Genomic DNA, 17,866 nt, shown 5'->3' with positions numbered 1-17,866 from the left:
ATTTTAATATAGCGGTCGATAAACATTCATCGAAATAAGTCACAGCTTTGGTTATCGATAGTAAACAGATTGTTAGCGTAACTGCCGCCAATGAAATGTGAATTTTGAATTTTTGCCAAGTTTTGTTGCGCGAACTAGAACTGAATACTCTCAATCACACGGCCTTGTTTACATATAAACAAATAGTTTTATTAAATAATTTCATTACAGTGCGCATATTTAACATACAGATACATTTTTCTAGACAGATTTTCGCCTGTAATAAGCTATCTTGGTCTCTACTATTTTGCAAGTTACACTTATAAGATATGAACTACATATCATCTACCACACTTCGCACTTCTGCACTGGATTCATGGGTGAACCTTCCGGACACTGGAAGTCCTTGGCAAAGTCCTTCATGTTGCTTAACGACCCCAACACACGGAACTCGGAGGGGGAATGTACTCCAGTGGTGATCCTCATTTTCAAGGATTCTGCAATAGATCAAATGATTATAAAATAATGGCCTCATATTCAACCGATTGTAACATTAAACTTGCCTTTACGATATTTGGCACACCAAGTCTGCCCAGCGGAGATCCAGAACATTTGCTGCGGTGTATAGTCTAATCCCGGCAACTTTTGCTCTGCTCCATGCTTCTCGACCCAACGATTGTAGGCGATGTAAGATTCCTTGACGCCACCATTATCGGCAATATTTTCACCTTGCGTATTAATACCATTCAGCTAGAATCGAGAATGCACTTTAAAACATTCCATCACAGAGGAAACTATCAGAAAGCTTACATGGAGACCTGTGGCACGTTCCGTATAATTGCCATACTGATCAATGATACACTGTGCCTTGGCCAGATAGGCCTTTTGGGTGTTCGGTTGCCACCAATCACGCAAATTGCCCTTTACATCAAACTGACGACCCTGATCATCGAAACCGTGGGTGATCTCATGGCCAATCACATAACCAATGGCCCCGAAGTTCATATACTTGGGACGTTGAGCATTAAAGAAGTGACCCTGAAGTATACCAGCGGGAAACTCTGTAAAGAAAAGCGTGAGGTTAAAAAAGATTTCCAAAAAGAGGTTCCTTCCCCCCCTTTACTTACGGATGCTGTTCTCTAATGAGGAATAGAAAGCATTCACAATGGCTGGACGAGCATGACGAACCCAATCGGTTTTATTAACTGGCAAACGAAGTTTATTAAATGAATAGTCTGTGCCAAAGATATTCATGCCGAGGAACGATTCAAAGTATTTATCTGGATTAATCTCAAGCTTTTCATAATATTTGGCCAATTTCTCATTATCGAGCATTTCATCCGGATAGCCAATGTGAGTGGACATGCTGTGGAGTTTCTCCTTGCCCTCCTTCTTTGTTTTTTCATCCATCCAGTTGACTTCGTCGAGGATATCGTTGAATACATCACGAATGTTATTGACCATTTCCAAAGCATTTGCCTTTGACTCCTGATTGAAATGTTTGCGCACATATAGCGAACCAACTGAGATGCCCAAGCTACAAGGAGTGTATTATGTGTAATGTGTGGAAGTGGACATGGGCATGGGAGTGGAAGAGTGTGACAAGTAAATGAGTGGATTACAAAAATGTTTAATGAAACAATAATTATTAATCATCATCAAATGGATAGCAAAAACGGTGTAAAACGAAACGAAACTAAATCGAAACAATATTCAAGTAAGTGTCCAGCTCTAACTGGTCAAAAATACATTCTGTGCATAAAATGGGGCCGAAATATATGTAGGATAAAAAAAAATGAAGTGTATGAAATGTGTTCATATCATTCCCTTCACCAAATTTGCAAAATGAAAATTTTTTGATATTGGTTTTTGTTTTTTTTTTTCAGAAATACCTATTAAAATCGTCTTCGTCCATGCTGCAAAATCACAAAGAACACAAAAGAAGAAACGGAAACAAGTGAAAGAAGTGAAGAACCCAAGCCATAACCATAACTAGACCGATACGGCAAATGAACATTTTTAAGATATAGAGATCAAGTCTTAGATCAAACTAACCTGCCAGTGGCTATATCAACACACTCCTTCCAACGTGCCTCCTGCTCCTGGCGGCCCGACAAAGCTGTAGCATATTGTAATTGACGTTTGCGGAACTCCTCACTGAGGAAGCCAATGGAGAAGGCATGAATACGCCACATCATATAATTGCAAATCACACGATTATCTGTCTTGGCCAACAGCTTGCCAAGATCCTCAAAGAAACTGGGCACAGATAAATTGATCATTTCATCGTCCTCAATTTTAAGGCCAGAAGGTAGTAGAGCATTCATGTAGTCCACCCATTGGACATAAGGATAGGCATCCTGTAATTGCTGAGGAGTTCTCAAATTGTACAATTCCGAGGAGTTGCGACGCTTTTCATTGGGCCAGGATATCTGCGAAATGCCAAATATTAGATATCTGTGTATGAGAGATAAATCCTTTACTTACATTTGCCAGGGCCATTTCAAACTCAAGGGATTCCAACAATTCCTTCTCGGCTTGTTTCGGATTTGCTCCAAATAGCTTCGCAATGTCAACCATATACTTATAATAGTCACCTACAAGAGTCTCATTGAATCCCTTGACCAAATATTCGCGACTCAGAGCAAGAGCTGATTGATCGAGCTAAACAAAGTAATTGAGGGGGGATGGTAAATTGATCTCCCAAACTGAATAAATATATCTCTCTTACATCGATAAGCCGCTTTGTGCTATTCTGGAGATCAACTCCAATGGAGAAATCAATAATATAATCCATGCTAAGACCAGCTTTGCGGAACTTCTTGACCTGTTCCTGCCAGGTCCAGGTATTGTCTGCATTCCAACTGTCACCCACGATCAAAGGCCAACCACCTAGGGACTTGGCCAATTTGGTAACAGGTTCAGCTCCCAGTGTTTCGATTAAAGCTATAAAATCAATAGATATATAATCTCACTATATATAGTCATAGACAATTTGTCTTACTTTTGTTCATGCAAGCCTTGTACAAGAGATTGGGCAAACGGAAGTGTTTCGGTTCAGTTTCTGGACGTTCCGCGGTAATGATATCCTTTAGCTGCTCCTGCAACTTATCGGAAATAACCGAAAATGTGCTAATCGAAACCTTGTCATCGGGTATATTCTGCTCGTCAATATAAGTGCCACAGGCGAATTCATAGAAATTGTCACAGGGTTCAATCTCTTGCTTCATTTTGCTGAGCACCGTGGAGGCCGTATGTATGCACTCCTTGCTGAGGCAAACGTTATCCTTATTCATGTCGGACTTGCTCTTTGGTGCAGATACGGGAACCATATTGATGGCGGTATGGTCTCCATGCAGGGCTGTAGCCTGTGGACTAGCAGTGGTGCTGCTGCCATTTGTCCTGCTCAGTTCGTCCTGTACATTGAGAGCTTGAGTCAAGATGAGGCCAACACTAACAGCAAGAATGGCAAATAGTAAAATGCACGCAATGGTGAGACCCTTTTCCAGCTTAGTGCGACGATGCCACCAGTTGGGGTTCCTTCGAAACAAAACAGGGAAGAAAAACAATAATAAAAGTTAAATCTCTCTATAAATTTCAATTAGTGGGCGTGAGATAATGTCCCGCAGCGTTAGCTCAACCAAAGTAAAAGTCAATTTCACTCAGTCTACTAATCAATTCACAATTTGTGTGTGTGTTGTGTCTGTGTGTGAGCTGTCTTTAAGCTTTAAACTTGTTTATAAATGATAGCCAGTCTAGCTCTATATATTTTATAGTCTCCCAAAAAAAAAAAACCAACAAACTCCAGTCAACACTGGCCTACAAAATGGCCAATAGATAAACTTTCCCTAAACATTTTCATACAATTTCCCATTGATATGATGAACTGACACCTTGTTGTCCAGTGTGCTTTAATTGTTGTCTTCCTTCCGATTTGTCAATCGTTGCGTGTTTGGCAATTTAAGCCACAAAAATAGACACAAGCCACCGCAAAAACTGGTTCACACTCACACACACACACACACACACAATGCAAGTTTTGAATAGTCATTTGGGCATTGACGGAGCATTGCGGCCATGTGAGCTATAGTCCCCCTCCCCATCTAATGCTTAACCATTTCCGTGGACAAAGTATTACAATAAAAAGCGAACAAATGAAAATAAAAATGTAAAGAGAAAAATCATTTGAATGAATTAATGTTGAATACTCTAAAACTGCAACGGTTTCAAATTCAAACTTTTTCCAACTGTGAATAGATAAAGCGGAATTTGGGATGGCCTTAAAATGTCTAATAGTTAAGCCAAACCTCTTCTAACTTCTAACAAACTCTGATTTACTCTTTCAACAAATATAACAAAAAAGTTGATGAATTTTTGCACGCTTCAATTATTGTTGTCCGAAACGGAGTCGGGGGCTGGGGTAAAACAAAAACAAAAATTGTAAAATAATAACAACGGCCAAAGCTATGAATCCGAACTAACGACAACGACGATGAAGATGATGATGGCGGCGGCGGCAGTCCCTTTTAATGAGCGATTAAGTCATGGGTTATAAATATGCATGTTTTTATGGCTGATTACGCAGGAACAGAAACAAAAACAACAAAAAAAAAGTACAGAGATTCAAGATTGGCAGTTGATATCTATCTCTATCTATGATGGAATTCGCATTTTCAATTCACAATTTGAAGGTCATCCCTCTAGCCCTCCATTATGATCTATATGGTCAGGCTTCATTATGTTTTTAATGTAGATGGAGCAATTATTTGGTTTAATTCACCTGAACCGATGACCGTGCGACAGATAATAAGTACATTTTTTGCATTAAAACGTAATTCTTACACTTGCCATTAACATTTTTTTTATAATGAATATTACTTATAAGTATGTATACGAAAAGTCAATAAAACACAGCAGCACGAGTTTATAAAAGGAAATTACAACAAACACCGAAAAAAAAATCGGTCAAACGCCTACAATTTTTATATGTAACCAGTTAGCGAATGATGTTGCCGTTTTTAGTTGTTGTTGTTGTTGCAAAATATGCATAATCAGCTAAGAACCCCATAAATAATTAAGCATTTCTCACATTGTTTACTTTGAAAAGTTTAATGACATTTGGGCAAAGCTAAAATAAGTGTAATCGAGATTATTCTACCTCAACGTTGGAGCAAAATTTAACTCATGTGCTAAAGTTCTAGGAATTGAAAATTTGTATGTCTCATTCTCTTCTGATAAGTCACCAATAGCTTGATTGAGACCGTTTCGTTTCGCGCTTTTTCGACGTTACAGCTTTTTTAGCAGGGTAGAGGGCCCAGTTGGTATTTCCATAGCCCTGGAACCTATCTTTGATCTTTCAATGGTTGGCTATAGAAAATCTTAATTCATTTTGCGTCGTTTCAGTTTGCGTCAATATTATACATACATATATATTGTAAGTGGTGTATGGGTAAGCATTTTTTAATTGCTTATTTCTGTTAGTCTCGAATTGATATGATAAACTCACAGGTCACAAGTCACAGTGATTAATTTTAGCGCCTCTTTGGCATAGCAACAGCAAATTGACAACAACAACAACATGTTATATAATATTGTTTATCAAATTTCAAATTATTTCTGTCATCATGAATCTTCTACGATTATTCAACACACTATCCAATTAGTCAAGATTCGTAGATCGTGTCGATTAAAAGGCATTTCCTTTACCCGATGCGGAATTCATGACCATGTTCCTCAGTTACTCCCTTACAAACACACACACACACACCTACATAATGTTTATGCAATTGGCAACTTATTTTTCTAAATTTCAATCTCGATTTGGTTTTGGTTTTTGTTGCATTGTCATTACTTATATGTATCTCTCTCTCTCTCTCTCTCTATCTCTTCCCCTCTTTTCTAAATATTTTGAATTGCTTATTCAATTTTCTGAATTTTTGGGCCAAAAGTCGCCAACTGCTGTTGCTGCAGGTGTGCCAGGTGTGTGAGAAAGAGTAAGAAATGGGTAGGGGGACCACAGAGGCCGCCCCCGTGTCAAGTTTTGCTTTTGTCTCACTCTCTTCAAGTTGCCCAATAAATGTGTCAAGTGCAGGAGGCGATTGTTGTTGTATGTATGTATGTGTATATATGTATGTATTTTTTTTGTTTTAGCCATTGACGTGACGTGACAACTCTGGCGTCACCCACACTGGCATACGCACCACCTATCAGTGTCACGTGTTGGATGTGAATGACGTTTGTTGCCTTTTTTTTTATGTTTATTTTCAAGTTTTTAATATTCACAATTCACAGACATAAATTGTTGTTTTCTATAAGCCAAAATGTTATCTTTTTGGTTAACTAATAATAATTTGTAAACAACAAAAACTAAGGAAAAGCATAGCAAATCAATCTATGTATAAACAAAAACTATAGACAAACATTACAAAACTATTCTGGAGGTCTATAGATTGAGAAGAATATTCTAAGGCTTAGAGTCTAACAATAAGCTAAGGACTGGGATAAAGTTTTTCAAAATCAAATCAATTCATTCAGTGATAAATCCACCGGGTTAAATCGATCCATTTATCTTCTTTAACTTATTTTCAATTAGAAGCTTGTAGATGTGCCATATTTAAAATGGATTTCAGACTCAATTTAGCAAATTTCCTGTTTGAGATCGAGTTCTATTAGGCATTAAGTTCCTAAAAGGTTCCATTAGGTAGCGAAATTTAATAATAAAACATTCTACATTAATTTCCATAATTTACCAAAAAGTAAGTACAACCAGAGGGATAACGAAGATATTGACCAAAGTCACTGTTTTCCACCGATCGTTCATATGGGAGCTATATGATATAGTTACCCGATCCTTATCAAATTTGGCACAGTCATTAATAGATATATTAAACTAACAAATGTTTAATTTGAAAGCAATCGCGTCAAAAGTAACGAAGTTATTGACAAAAGTCACTGTTTTCGAAAGATCGTTCCTATGGGAGCTATATGATATAGTCACCCGATCTTGATAAAATTTGGCATAGTCGTTTATATGTGTAATTAACTTAACAATATTAAATTTCATGATAATAGCTCAGAAAATAACGAAGTTATTAAGAAAAGTCACTGTTCGTGACTTTGTCATTTGTATGGGAGCTATATGATATAGTGATCCGATCCGACTGAATCCGAGATATACAACGCCTGCAGTATATACAAGCCTACATGCAAAATTTCAGCTCTGTAGCTCTTTCGGTCTAGGAGGAGTTTGCGTTGATCCAGACGGACGGACGGACGGACGAACATGGCGATTTGAACTCGTCTCGTCGTGCTGATCAAGAATATATATACTTTATATGGTCGGAAATGCTTCCTTCTATGCGTTGCATACTTTTGACCAAAATTAATATACCCTTTTTGCAAGGGTATAAAAATGGCATAATAAGGAATTATGTTATTAACTATAATTATTGTTAAAATATCTACATTTAATATATTATTTTTTAAAAATAATTTACGGCTAAGATCGTTGCGGGATTTAACTTGGGAGTTTGCCATTTAAGTATTGTTATTTAGTATAATGTTTAAATTATTGTAAGTTGTTTTTTTTTTATTTAGTTTATTTTTAACTTTTCTTTGGCTTCTGTAGTTTTTGTTGTTGTTGTTTTGTCGTAATGCCCAAATCAAAGCAGCTACAAAAGCGACAAATTGCCTTTCAAGTGTTAATTTGTGCCACAGACACAATTACCTAATACATTTTAATTTCGTTTTGTTTTGAGATAGATGAGCCACTGAGACAGAGACTCTGTGATAGAGACTCAGAGACTGACACAGAGACAGAGACTTGGATCGTTTTTTGTTGTTTTTAATTGCTCAACTGTCATATTTAAGTAAATGGACATGTGTTTATCTCTCTCTCTCTCTCTGCATGTGTGTGTGCTCATTAAAAGTCACGGATTGCATCTGAACTTAAACTTAATTTGCTAAGAACCGAAAAGCAACACAAACAAATGTCTAGATAATATTTACAAATGATCCTTAAAATGTAACCATTTTAAGTTTATGTATTTTTGATGGATACTTTTAGTATACATATTTGTTAAAGGGTTCACCCAGTAGCAGCAGCAGCAACAGCAGCAACAGCAACAGCAACCTTTGAAATCTATTTATCAAGCAGGATGCTGGCAATTTACAGGCAAAACAGGAAGAAATCAACGACAATGCAATTTGCCCAGCTCCTCCTGACCCGGTTGATTCCATTGCTTGGCCATTTAATTTGCTACCTTTTGAGTGGAGGGCAGGAAAGTAAAAAGTCAACTGCCAACTGCCAACATTGCCAACAGCGTTCGCTAACGGAAACCCAATGAAAACTGCATCAGCAGTGCAGAGGATGTCAATGAGGATGTGAAGGAAGGCAGTTGCTCGTGGTTGGTAGTTGCCTGCCTTAATTCAATTCATTTTCAATTGAATTGCCTTGCTCCACGCTCCATTGGCAAGGCCAACCTCAAAAGCCGCATAAATAACGGTAATGTGGTGGCAACTATGCCAACTTAAAGTACCTACATACATAAATACATATACATATATGTATATCTACATATCTATATATGTATACACTTGTAACAAAAAACACATTATAATAATCATAATTCAAAAGTAATACAAAATAAAACCAAGTAGAAATTTAAATGAAACGCCAATCCTCTCCCCTGGGCTACCTCCCTACCTACTACCCCACCCCTGGGGACCCTCAATTGGCAAGGTTGCCTTTTTGACTACAGAAAATTGTTCATTGACTATGGCAATGTTTTTTTCTGTTGCGTTTTGCATGCTAAAATGAAATGGAAATTTGTTTTTTGGTTATTGGCAAATCTCATCCATTCGATATTGATTAAATATAGGTATGTATATATTTTTCTGATATGGCAAGGTAAATGATTTAATATGCATTAAGCATTCACTTGTTGACAGCAACAAACAGGTTAGTGAAATTTGTTGTTTTTTTGGCTTTAAATCATCAAATTGGGTGTAAATTTTAGAGTACATATGTATTGTGACCTCAAATTGTTAATTAGGCCGCCATAACTGTCTGATCTGGGTTGGGCAAATGGAATTCTGTTAAAAAATCTTGAAATTACATGACAATTCTGTTTCTATCAAAGGGCTAAATCTGTGGCATCTTCTTTAAACCACTTAAATTGTTTGGGATGAGAATGTTAAAATAATGGCACCTTAATGTGGCTAACTAGAAATTTAAATAACATAGTCAACTAAATGCATAAAAAATATGTCATATATTCGACGGAAAATTCACTTTCTTTCGTAGTTCAAGAAAAAAAGTACTTTACTATAAACGTAAAAAAACCTCACTCAAAGGATCAAAAATTTCCATACAAAATTCAGAGTTTCATTTGGCTCCAACTCGAAAGTTGGGGCTAAATTAAAAAGTTGTGGTTTGCAGTTTATATTAGTTTCGCTATATCTACAACTTCTTCAAAGAGTTCATACCTTTATCTTTAATATTTAAGATTTTAGCGTAACTTTTGGTTATTGTATTCAGATGATACACCTCAAAAATGTTTATAGTTTAATCCGTTTTTTTACAGATGCATTTGAACAAAGAAAAGTCCCCTAGAAACGGAAGTTTTGCAACTTTTTTTGGTTCCTCTTTCCATCAAAGTGGAAAAACGTTTTTTCCAAAAAGGCTTAAGTTTGCGAAAGAACGGCCTACAATCTTAGCATTGGAAATAACTAAGATATTAATCAAAGTCACTGTTTTCCACCGATCGTTCCTATGGGAGCTATATGATATAGTCACCCGATCTTGATAAAATTTGGCACAGTCGTTTACAGGCGTAATAAACTCTCTAATATTAAGTTAATAGTTAATAGCTAGAGCGATAATAGCTCAGAAAATAACGAAGGTATTGAAAAAGGTCACTGTTCGTGACTTTGGCGTTTGTATGGGAGCTATATGATATAGTGGTCCGATCCGGCTGAATCCGAGATATACAACCCTGCAGTATATACAAGCCTACATGCGAAATTTCAGCTCTGAAGCTCTAACGTTCTAGGAGGAGTTTGCGTTGATCCAGACGGACGGACGGACGGACATGGCTATTTGAACTCGTCTCGTCATGCTGATCAAGAATATATATATTTTATATGGACGGAAATGCTTCCTTCTATGCGTTGCACACTTCTGACTAAAATTAAAATACCCTTTTTGCAAGGGTATAAAAACGTCTTTAATTCGTCTCTCTGTATGTAGCAGGCAACAGAAACTACATTGAATATAGAATTTCTTATCTAAAAGGATCAAAAACTAGGAGATCCCATTCCTTTTAGGATCTATGGCTAGAGTTTTCAATATATCAAACCACTTTTTACTCTTATTATTATTAATGCCGTTTGTTTGCTATACAATTTATTTGGTATAGTTTGCTTGAGTTCCTTTAACTGTCTTTGAGTCAGCAAGTCAACAAGTGAAGTCTTTTGGCGCACGCCTTACTCATGGACATGGCTTTTGGGGCACGTTCCAAGCAAAAATTGCGGCAAAAAAAAAAAAAACATTAACCTGCCGACTGATGGCAATTACAATGATGTGACAACAATCTGTTGGCACGTAATTTCTTTAAGAACCAAGCCAAGCCAAGCCAGGCTTGAATTTCTCTTTAAGCCAAAGCAACATCAATCACTGGCCCAGACAAATAAGCCTTATTATTTTAATTTTTTATGATGTGAGTAATAACAATAACAACAACAACAACAATAACAGCAGCGAGAATAAGAACAACAGGAAAAACAGTGCGACAAAAAAAATGTCAAAGACCGGCCCATTACGTGAGCTACACGCTCCAAAATTTTTATAAGCAATTTCTTGTCATTTCGTTTTTTGGCCTGATTTTCAATTGAGACACGTGCAATCAACATAATAAGGAAGTAAAATCATCATCATTCGATTAAATGCCAAATAAATATAATATATGTATACGAAAGTATGTAACTCCATTTGACACTTCTCCTTGCATTTTGTTTTCATTGCAAAGTTCGTTGCTCCTCTTAAAGCGAAAACCAAAAAGTAAAGTCTTCATTTCATCATTCGATGAAAAACCAAATAGACAAGAACTTCCCATGCACCAACTGAATGCATCAGGCCATCATCCAGTGGCCTTCAAGGCGGTTAATCACATGATCGACCATTTCTACCTTTTTACATTGAATTGGCGACGATGACGTAATCTGCAGATTGACCAATGGACGTTCAGTTCTCTCCTCACTTCTCCGTGTGCTCTATTTGCAACGACGCATCGACGCGCCAATTTTTTTTTTTATTAGCTGTTTCCTTTTTTGCAATTTTATATTGTACTTTGTACTTTCTAGCCATAATTCCCAGGTTTTCTGTAGCAACGCGAGGCAACTAAATCTTAAATTAACAAAGTCCAATTAATGCAAAATATAAAGATATTCAATTTATCCAAATCAAACGATCGATTGGATTGTCTTTGTGAAATCTACTCAAAGGTTTCTTGCACATTCTCTTAATATTTCGTAAATTAAGGCAAATATTAGTTAAGAAATTTCACCCTACTAAAAATGCAATTTAAAATCAATTTCTGACTGTGATTGTTAGTAAAATGCATTGAATTAACGTTTAAACTAACTTTCAAGCTAAAATCTTTAACATAATATTAAATTTTCTTCTTTATATTATAAAAGATTAAAAAGAAAACATATTTCAGACCTCTAGCAATCGAATGTCAATGTCAAAAAAATTATATTAATGAATTTATTAACATTAACATCTTTGAGAAACATTTAAACTTATTGCCAACTCTAAAGTAAATTCCTTTCCTTTTTTTTTAGTTATTTAGTAAACTATTTTTGGCAAATTTTCAATTTAAAAAAAAAAACAAGGAAAAACAAGTTTTTCAGGCTTATATAAGTTTCCAAACTTATACTAGAACTAGTTTCGATTAAAGTGTGCTAATTCAATTTTTCTGGTTTTCCTCATTATTGATTTTCGATTTGTTAATACCACAGATTTTGTGAAAGTTGTTCAATTTTAATCTACATAGACCTGACAGAGGAGAGAAAGTGTATAATTTTGATGATAAATAATAAAGAATATATAATAATCCCAGTTAATGATAAGAGTTTCCCTTATAATAATCCCAGTTGATTATAAGAGTTTCCCTTCTTTATTTCGCATTTTTACAAATATTTCATAATATTTTTTTGTATTATACACAAAGTAAAAAGCAAACGCTGAATAAAATAAAAATTGCTGTAGGTCAGTATAGTAAAAATAATAACAATAAATTCCTTGATAAAGCACTTTTGTATGATTACGTTTTCTTTTTTCTTTTTTTTTTTGCTATTGTTGTGTTTTTTTTTTTTTTTTGGGTGCTTCGCTCTCTTAACCGCAAGCTTTACCTTCAGTTCAGTTGGTTATGAAAACTTTATAGAGGGGCAGAAAAAGAAAACGCAAGTCGGCATGGCCAAACGATTGAACATAATTGGAGTTGCAGTTGACCAAGTTAAGGTCTGCGTGCATTTAATTATGCAATTTGAGCAGAAAATGAAAAAACAACAAAAAAAAACAAAACATCTACCCAACTAGTCATAACAACTTAACAAAAAGCTTAAAGTTCTTGGCTGATTTCTCGACCCAAATACCACACACAAACTTAAAAGAGTAAGAAATACACTCCGAATTAGTCAAATTGTTAAAACCGGTAAGGTGTGATTTTCTTACTTCTTCTCTTTTATCTATCTATCTGTCTAACCATTTATTGGTCTCTCTTTTTTTTTTGGCCAAAACAAAGCATTTTATTGTTGTTGCCCAAGTTGTTGAGTTTAAATGTTTATTTTTTGGATAGACTTTTTTTTCACTAAAAGTTTTGTCAATAAAAAAGACCCACAGAAAAAATTTTTTTTTTGTTTTTTTTGTATGTATGTAGATGACCTCTTACGTTTTGGCGAAACCTTCAAAAAATTTTTGCTTACTATTTCAATATGATGTTCGTTTTTGCTGCTAATCAGAAGAGACACAAACACACCTACCGGAAAATTGTTTATAGCGTGCCAAAAGCACAGGGAAATTGAAACGTTTGTTTTTTTCTTGTTACATGTATACAATCAACAAGTTTTATCTCAAGAGTTTTAAACAAAAAATCATATAGGAAACGTACAATTCATTCAATGGCATCATCAAATGATTATGCAAACAAATTACAGGTAACCTCATTTAATATGATCTACCTTTTAGATCCTTAAAGAGAGATCGCACGTGTTTTCCTCAGATCGAAATGCAAGTGAGTACATCTGAATGTGAATGTGAATGTGTAAAGACCTGATGTGAATGATTTAAGATAAGAATCTTAGATACGAATTTAGCAAATGTTTCGAGAAAAGGGCACTTTATCAAGTGTTAGATTCGCAAAATATTTTTGCAATGAAATACTTAAATTTCCTGTTCATGTCTCAATATTTTCAAATCGATAAGGAATTGTGACAAAAATGTCATATGAATTTAGAACTAAACTTCTCTTGCTTTGTAAATTTTATAATATGAATTTTGGGCATTAAATCTGATTACGTGAAGGTGTATATGGAAAGAAATAGAAATCATAGCTTATTGATTGGACCCACTGTTAGGGTATATATCAAACATTTGATTGTCAGTATTTATACAAAAGAATTATGGGAATGAAATAGTTGGCTTAAGTTTAACTAAAATACAATCATATTGTGTGAGAATAATATAAAATCAACGTTCAACCATTCCAAACACGCATTCTAATGTTTACAACTATTTAACTACAATAAAAAAAAACAAAAAAAAAAAAAAAATCAAGGGAAGATCACAAAAAATATATAAAACTCGCATATTACTCATACGTCACGAGAGCGCAAACGGAGCGGGGTTCGGCATCGAGATGAAATTGATTAATTAAAAGTACCCGAATGTGATTAACAAAACAAAGAAAAAGTCAAAAAAAAAAAACGAAAAAGTCTAAACAAACAAAAAAAAAAAATAGGAAACGATGAAAAGAAACCCGTTTTAAGTTTTTGTTGTTTGTCGTCGTTTTAAACGATCTTGTTTTAAGTTAACCGAACTAATTTAGTGAGAGAATCATTTTTTCTTTTATGTAAATTTTCTGCAATTGCATTTATAATTTCAAACCCTGTAACACCGGAAATGAGACACTTCCATTGAATTCTTGAGTATTTTACAGAAATTCTAAGAGTCAAGAACAAAATTAGGAACAGTTAGAAAACTATGACAATTTAATGATAATTCAAAAACTATTTTAAAAACTCTCTTAACACATTTCGTAATTTTGCCTTACAACAAGATAATTTCGTTCAGTTTGAATACTCTGAGTACTCTCGATATATGGAAAAAATTTGCCGGCTGCTGGTAAATGTTGGTCGTCTGGTCTGCCCAGTTGTCACCCAACACATCCAAAGATATGCCCAGGCCAATCAAAACACACACCAAACCAAACCGAATACCAAAACAAAAAAAAAAAAGGAAAAAAGTTGTTTTTAAAACATGTTTTCAATAAACATGCGCAACTTTCTTTTTCCAAATGCCTCAACATAGCAGCAAAAATATATATCGAACGGAATCGAATGTCTAGTGAAAACTTGCGCGGGGGAGATAAGCACACACACAGACCTACACACACACGCACACGCACTTCTTACTCCGTCTATTCCTCTCAAGGGAGAAAAAGCCGCTGCTTAAATACAACAAATATTTAAATACAATACATAAGAGGTTCCATAAGTGAATGTTGGGGATGTGGATTTGAGGGGGGTGGGGGAAAAAAGAAGTTGCACTTACTTAATGACTGTTTGCATGTTGGCCAACAGTTTTTTTTTTTGTTATTTCTTTCCTTTTTCTTTTGTTATTATTTAACAATGTTGTATATTCTGTTTGTCGGCCGCTTCTTTACTTAATATTGTTATCGCGTTGTTGGAGTTAACGAGACGTTGTTAACCTGTTAAATATAAATTAATGACATTTTAGTAAACACTTAAAAATTTTTCAAGTTTTCCCTCAATAGACTTTTGTGAAATTTCTTGTCACTCATTCAAATTGACTTCATGCACAGTCATTTGAATATATATTTTAATAATTAACACATTAGTCCCCTTAGACACTAAAATATTTGATTTTTCTAGGGCTCAGAGGGTTTTTACTTTATTAATTTTGTTGAACTTCTCTATCTCTCTCCTCTCGCTTTCTCTCTTAGTCTCGGTTAACACAACTTTCGAGGAAGACAGCCGACAATAGACTGAACCGCTCAGACCTTGGTTGCGCGCGTTTTATAAACAAACAGTGAGTCTTGCTTGTACCTGTGTGTGTATCGTATCTGCTTAGTTGTATCTGCCATACACTAGTGCACTGTGAGCGACCCAATGCGGCTAAGTGATCGGGCATCATTTAGTTAATTCCGAAAGAAGTGATGCAATGCATTTGAATTTATATCTATGGTGAGATTTTTCACTAAAGAGGCATTAATTATAATTAAATATTTAATAATTCACCTCAAAAGCAAAGAATCTGCAGTCTCAGACTCAAAAATGGACTTTCAAATTAAAAAAGGCGCCCTTTGGTAGGTACACTGCTTGCTTTCGTGTCTACACCAACACTGCTTGATTTCTTTCATACATGTAGATATTGACATTTTACACGTAAAACGACCCAATGCGGCTAAGTGATCGGGCATCATTTAGTTAATTCCAAAAAAAATGATGCAATGCATTTGTTTATACATATATCTATGGTGAGGTTTTTCACTAAATATTTAAGCATGCACCTCGAAAGCAAAGAATCAGCAGTCTCAGACTCAAAAATGGTTCATTAATCGCTTAGTTTTTTCTACGTTGCATAGACAAAATTAGAAATATGCCATTGATTTAGCAAACTTTTAAACAATTTTAAAGTCAGCTGCAAAAACAGTTAGATACATAAATAATAATACATTAATTAGGAAGTCATACATTTGAATACACTGCCTTTCAAATTAAAAAAGGCGCCCTCTGGTACACTGCTTGCTTTCGTGTCCATGCCAACACTGCTTTCTTTCATACATGTAGATATTCACATTTTACACGTACAATGTAAAAGTCATTGGTTCGACGTTAACACCAAATGTACGACGTTGCAACTTTGGCGGCAAATTTAAAAAGATTTTGTTAATTTCAAATAAATTTAACATTTATTATGAGTTTTATGGCACAGAAAACATCAAAATGCTTAAAAAGCCTATCTTGATCGAGATTGATCAAAGATCTATAATAAAAAGTTATTTGACAATAATGTCAACAAAATATTAAATAAATTTTTAAATCATTATTTTAAAGATTTATCCGAAATTTATAAGGAATTGAAAGACTTCTTTTTTTGTTTTGCAATTACATAGTTATTTATTGAAATATGCAACTTCCTGATCACCACCTTTACATACAACATGCTAAGCCTTTGCCACATATCGCTTTCGATCCACAATCAATCCCATATCCATAATGGGCATTTATTATGTCTGGTTGTTTTTGTTTGTTTGTTTAATACTATTATGTGTAATTTTTACAGCGCATTTGATATATTTGTTTCATCATTGTAACAACAAAATTGAATTTGCGTTTTTTTTGTTTTGGTAATTCATAATAAAAGCGCGTGTCTTTCTGTCTGTCTGTTTGGTTGTGTCTGTATGTTTTGTTTGTGTGTGTTTTTGGAGTTTCATCTACTTTAGAAAAATATACTTATATGTTTGTGTTGTATATATATATATATATAGATATATATGCTATTATATATATATATATTATGAAGTAGCATAATTTCTGATTACATGGACTGGGTACAAATTTGTATACAATTCTTAGTTAATTTTGTTTGTTCTTTGTTTTTCTTTTTTAAACTGTTGTGTTTACAATTTTTTTTTTTTTGGTTTCTTTTCTTTACGTTTTTCTCAAAATTTTTTGTTCTTAGATCTTAATAAATGTCATAAATGGAAGTAAAATTCATAAAGATTTCTCAGAGGAGGAAATATATCTGTCTGTATTGTGTGTATGTGTGTGTGTGCAGTGTGTGTAGTGTGTGTGCAGTGTGTGTAGTGTGTGTGTGTGAAATTAAAAGTATAACAACATAGAATTTAATTAATTGTTCTACGTGTACAAGGCAAAAGCTGAAATAAATAAATTAAAAATTGCATTGGCTTAAGTTTTTGTGGCATAAATAGTTTTTTTTTTTTAATGATTCTTTTTTTTTCTTATTTTTTTTAGCGATTCATTTTTGTTTTTAGTACTAATATGTAATACAGAGTTATGCTTAATACAACTATTAAAAAATTTGTTTAAATTAAATTAAAGTTAAACTTAAACATTTAATAAAGGCGCGCCTCAAGCGTACGCTGTTCTTTTTTTTCTTACTTATTATTTCTCCGTTCTTTGTGGCTCTCCTCCTTTGCCATTTGCTAAATACAAATGAGGGAAGGAATACGATTCTCGCCATAATATCATAGTAAATAAATCGAACAAAAGTACAAATTCGAACGATAGAGAATTAGTAACAGATTTCTATTTTCGTTTTTCTTTTTTTTTTCGAGGAAATCCCTCTTTTTTTTTTTGTGATAAGGCCTGTGAAACTCATGTGGAACTCATATGGGGGACTGCCTTGGCGCATTGGCATGGAGGTGAGAGTGTTGTAATGTGTGAGTTTTGGTTGGTTGGTTTGTTGGTTGGTTGGTTGGATACTTTCAAAAATCTAGAAAATAGGCATAAAAATAATACACAATCTATTTCTCCTTATACTCGTAATACTCGTAAAACATCAAATGGTTTTTACGAACAGAAAATATTCTAAACAATGCAAGATGATTGAATGTAAGCC

General features: G+C 34.5%; 1 protein-coding gene across 2 annotated transcripts; it reads right to left on the bottom strand.

Moving 5' to 3' along the window:
• Positions 1–167: 167 nt before the first annotated feature.
• On the bottom strand, positions 168–15,252 carry LOC6650091 (neprilysin-2). 2 transcript variants are annotated; one of them, XM_015176782.3, is made up of 11 exons: positions 15,172–15,252; positions 14,813–14,969; positions 2,984–3,519; positions 2,711–2,925; positions 2,467–2,643; positions 2,035–2,411; positions 1,872–1,895; positions 1,107–1,516; positions 790–1,040; positions 543–729; positions 168–476 (listed from the first exon to the last, which is right to left on the bottom strand). In XM_015176782.3, exons 2-11 carry the CDS (start codon positions 14,827–14,829, stop codon positions 325–327), a joined length of 2,346 nt encoding a protein of 781 aa, XP_015032268.1. In that variant the 5' UTR covers positions 14,830–14,969; positions 15,172–15,252; the 3' UTR covers positions 168–324. The 2 variants fall into 2 exon arrangements, with proteins under 2 accessions (XP_015032268.1, XP_002074043.2); XM_002074007.4 differs by lacking the exon at positions 1,872–1,895 and having other exon boundaries at positions 15,172–15,251.
• Positions 15,253–17,866: the final 2,614 nt, after the last annotated feature.

Source organism: Drosophila willistoni, chromosome 3R (genome assembly GCF_018902025.1).
Source record: "Drosophila willistoni isolate 14030-0811.24 chromosome 3R, UCI_dwil_1.1, whole genome shotgun sequence".
Lineage (NCBI taxonomy): Eukaryota > Metazoa > Arthropoda > Insecta > Diptera > Drosophilidae > Drosophila > Drosophila willistoni.
Note: the sequence above shows the minus strand (reverse complement) of the source record. Positions and strands in the feature narration are given on the sequence as shown.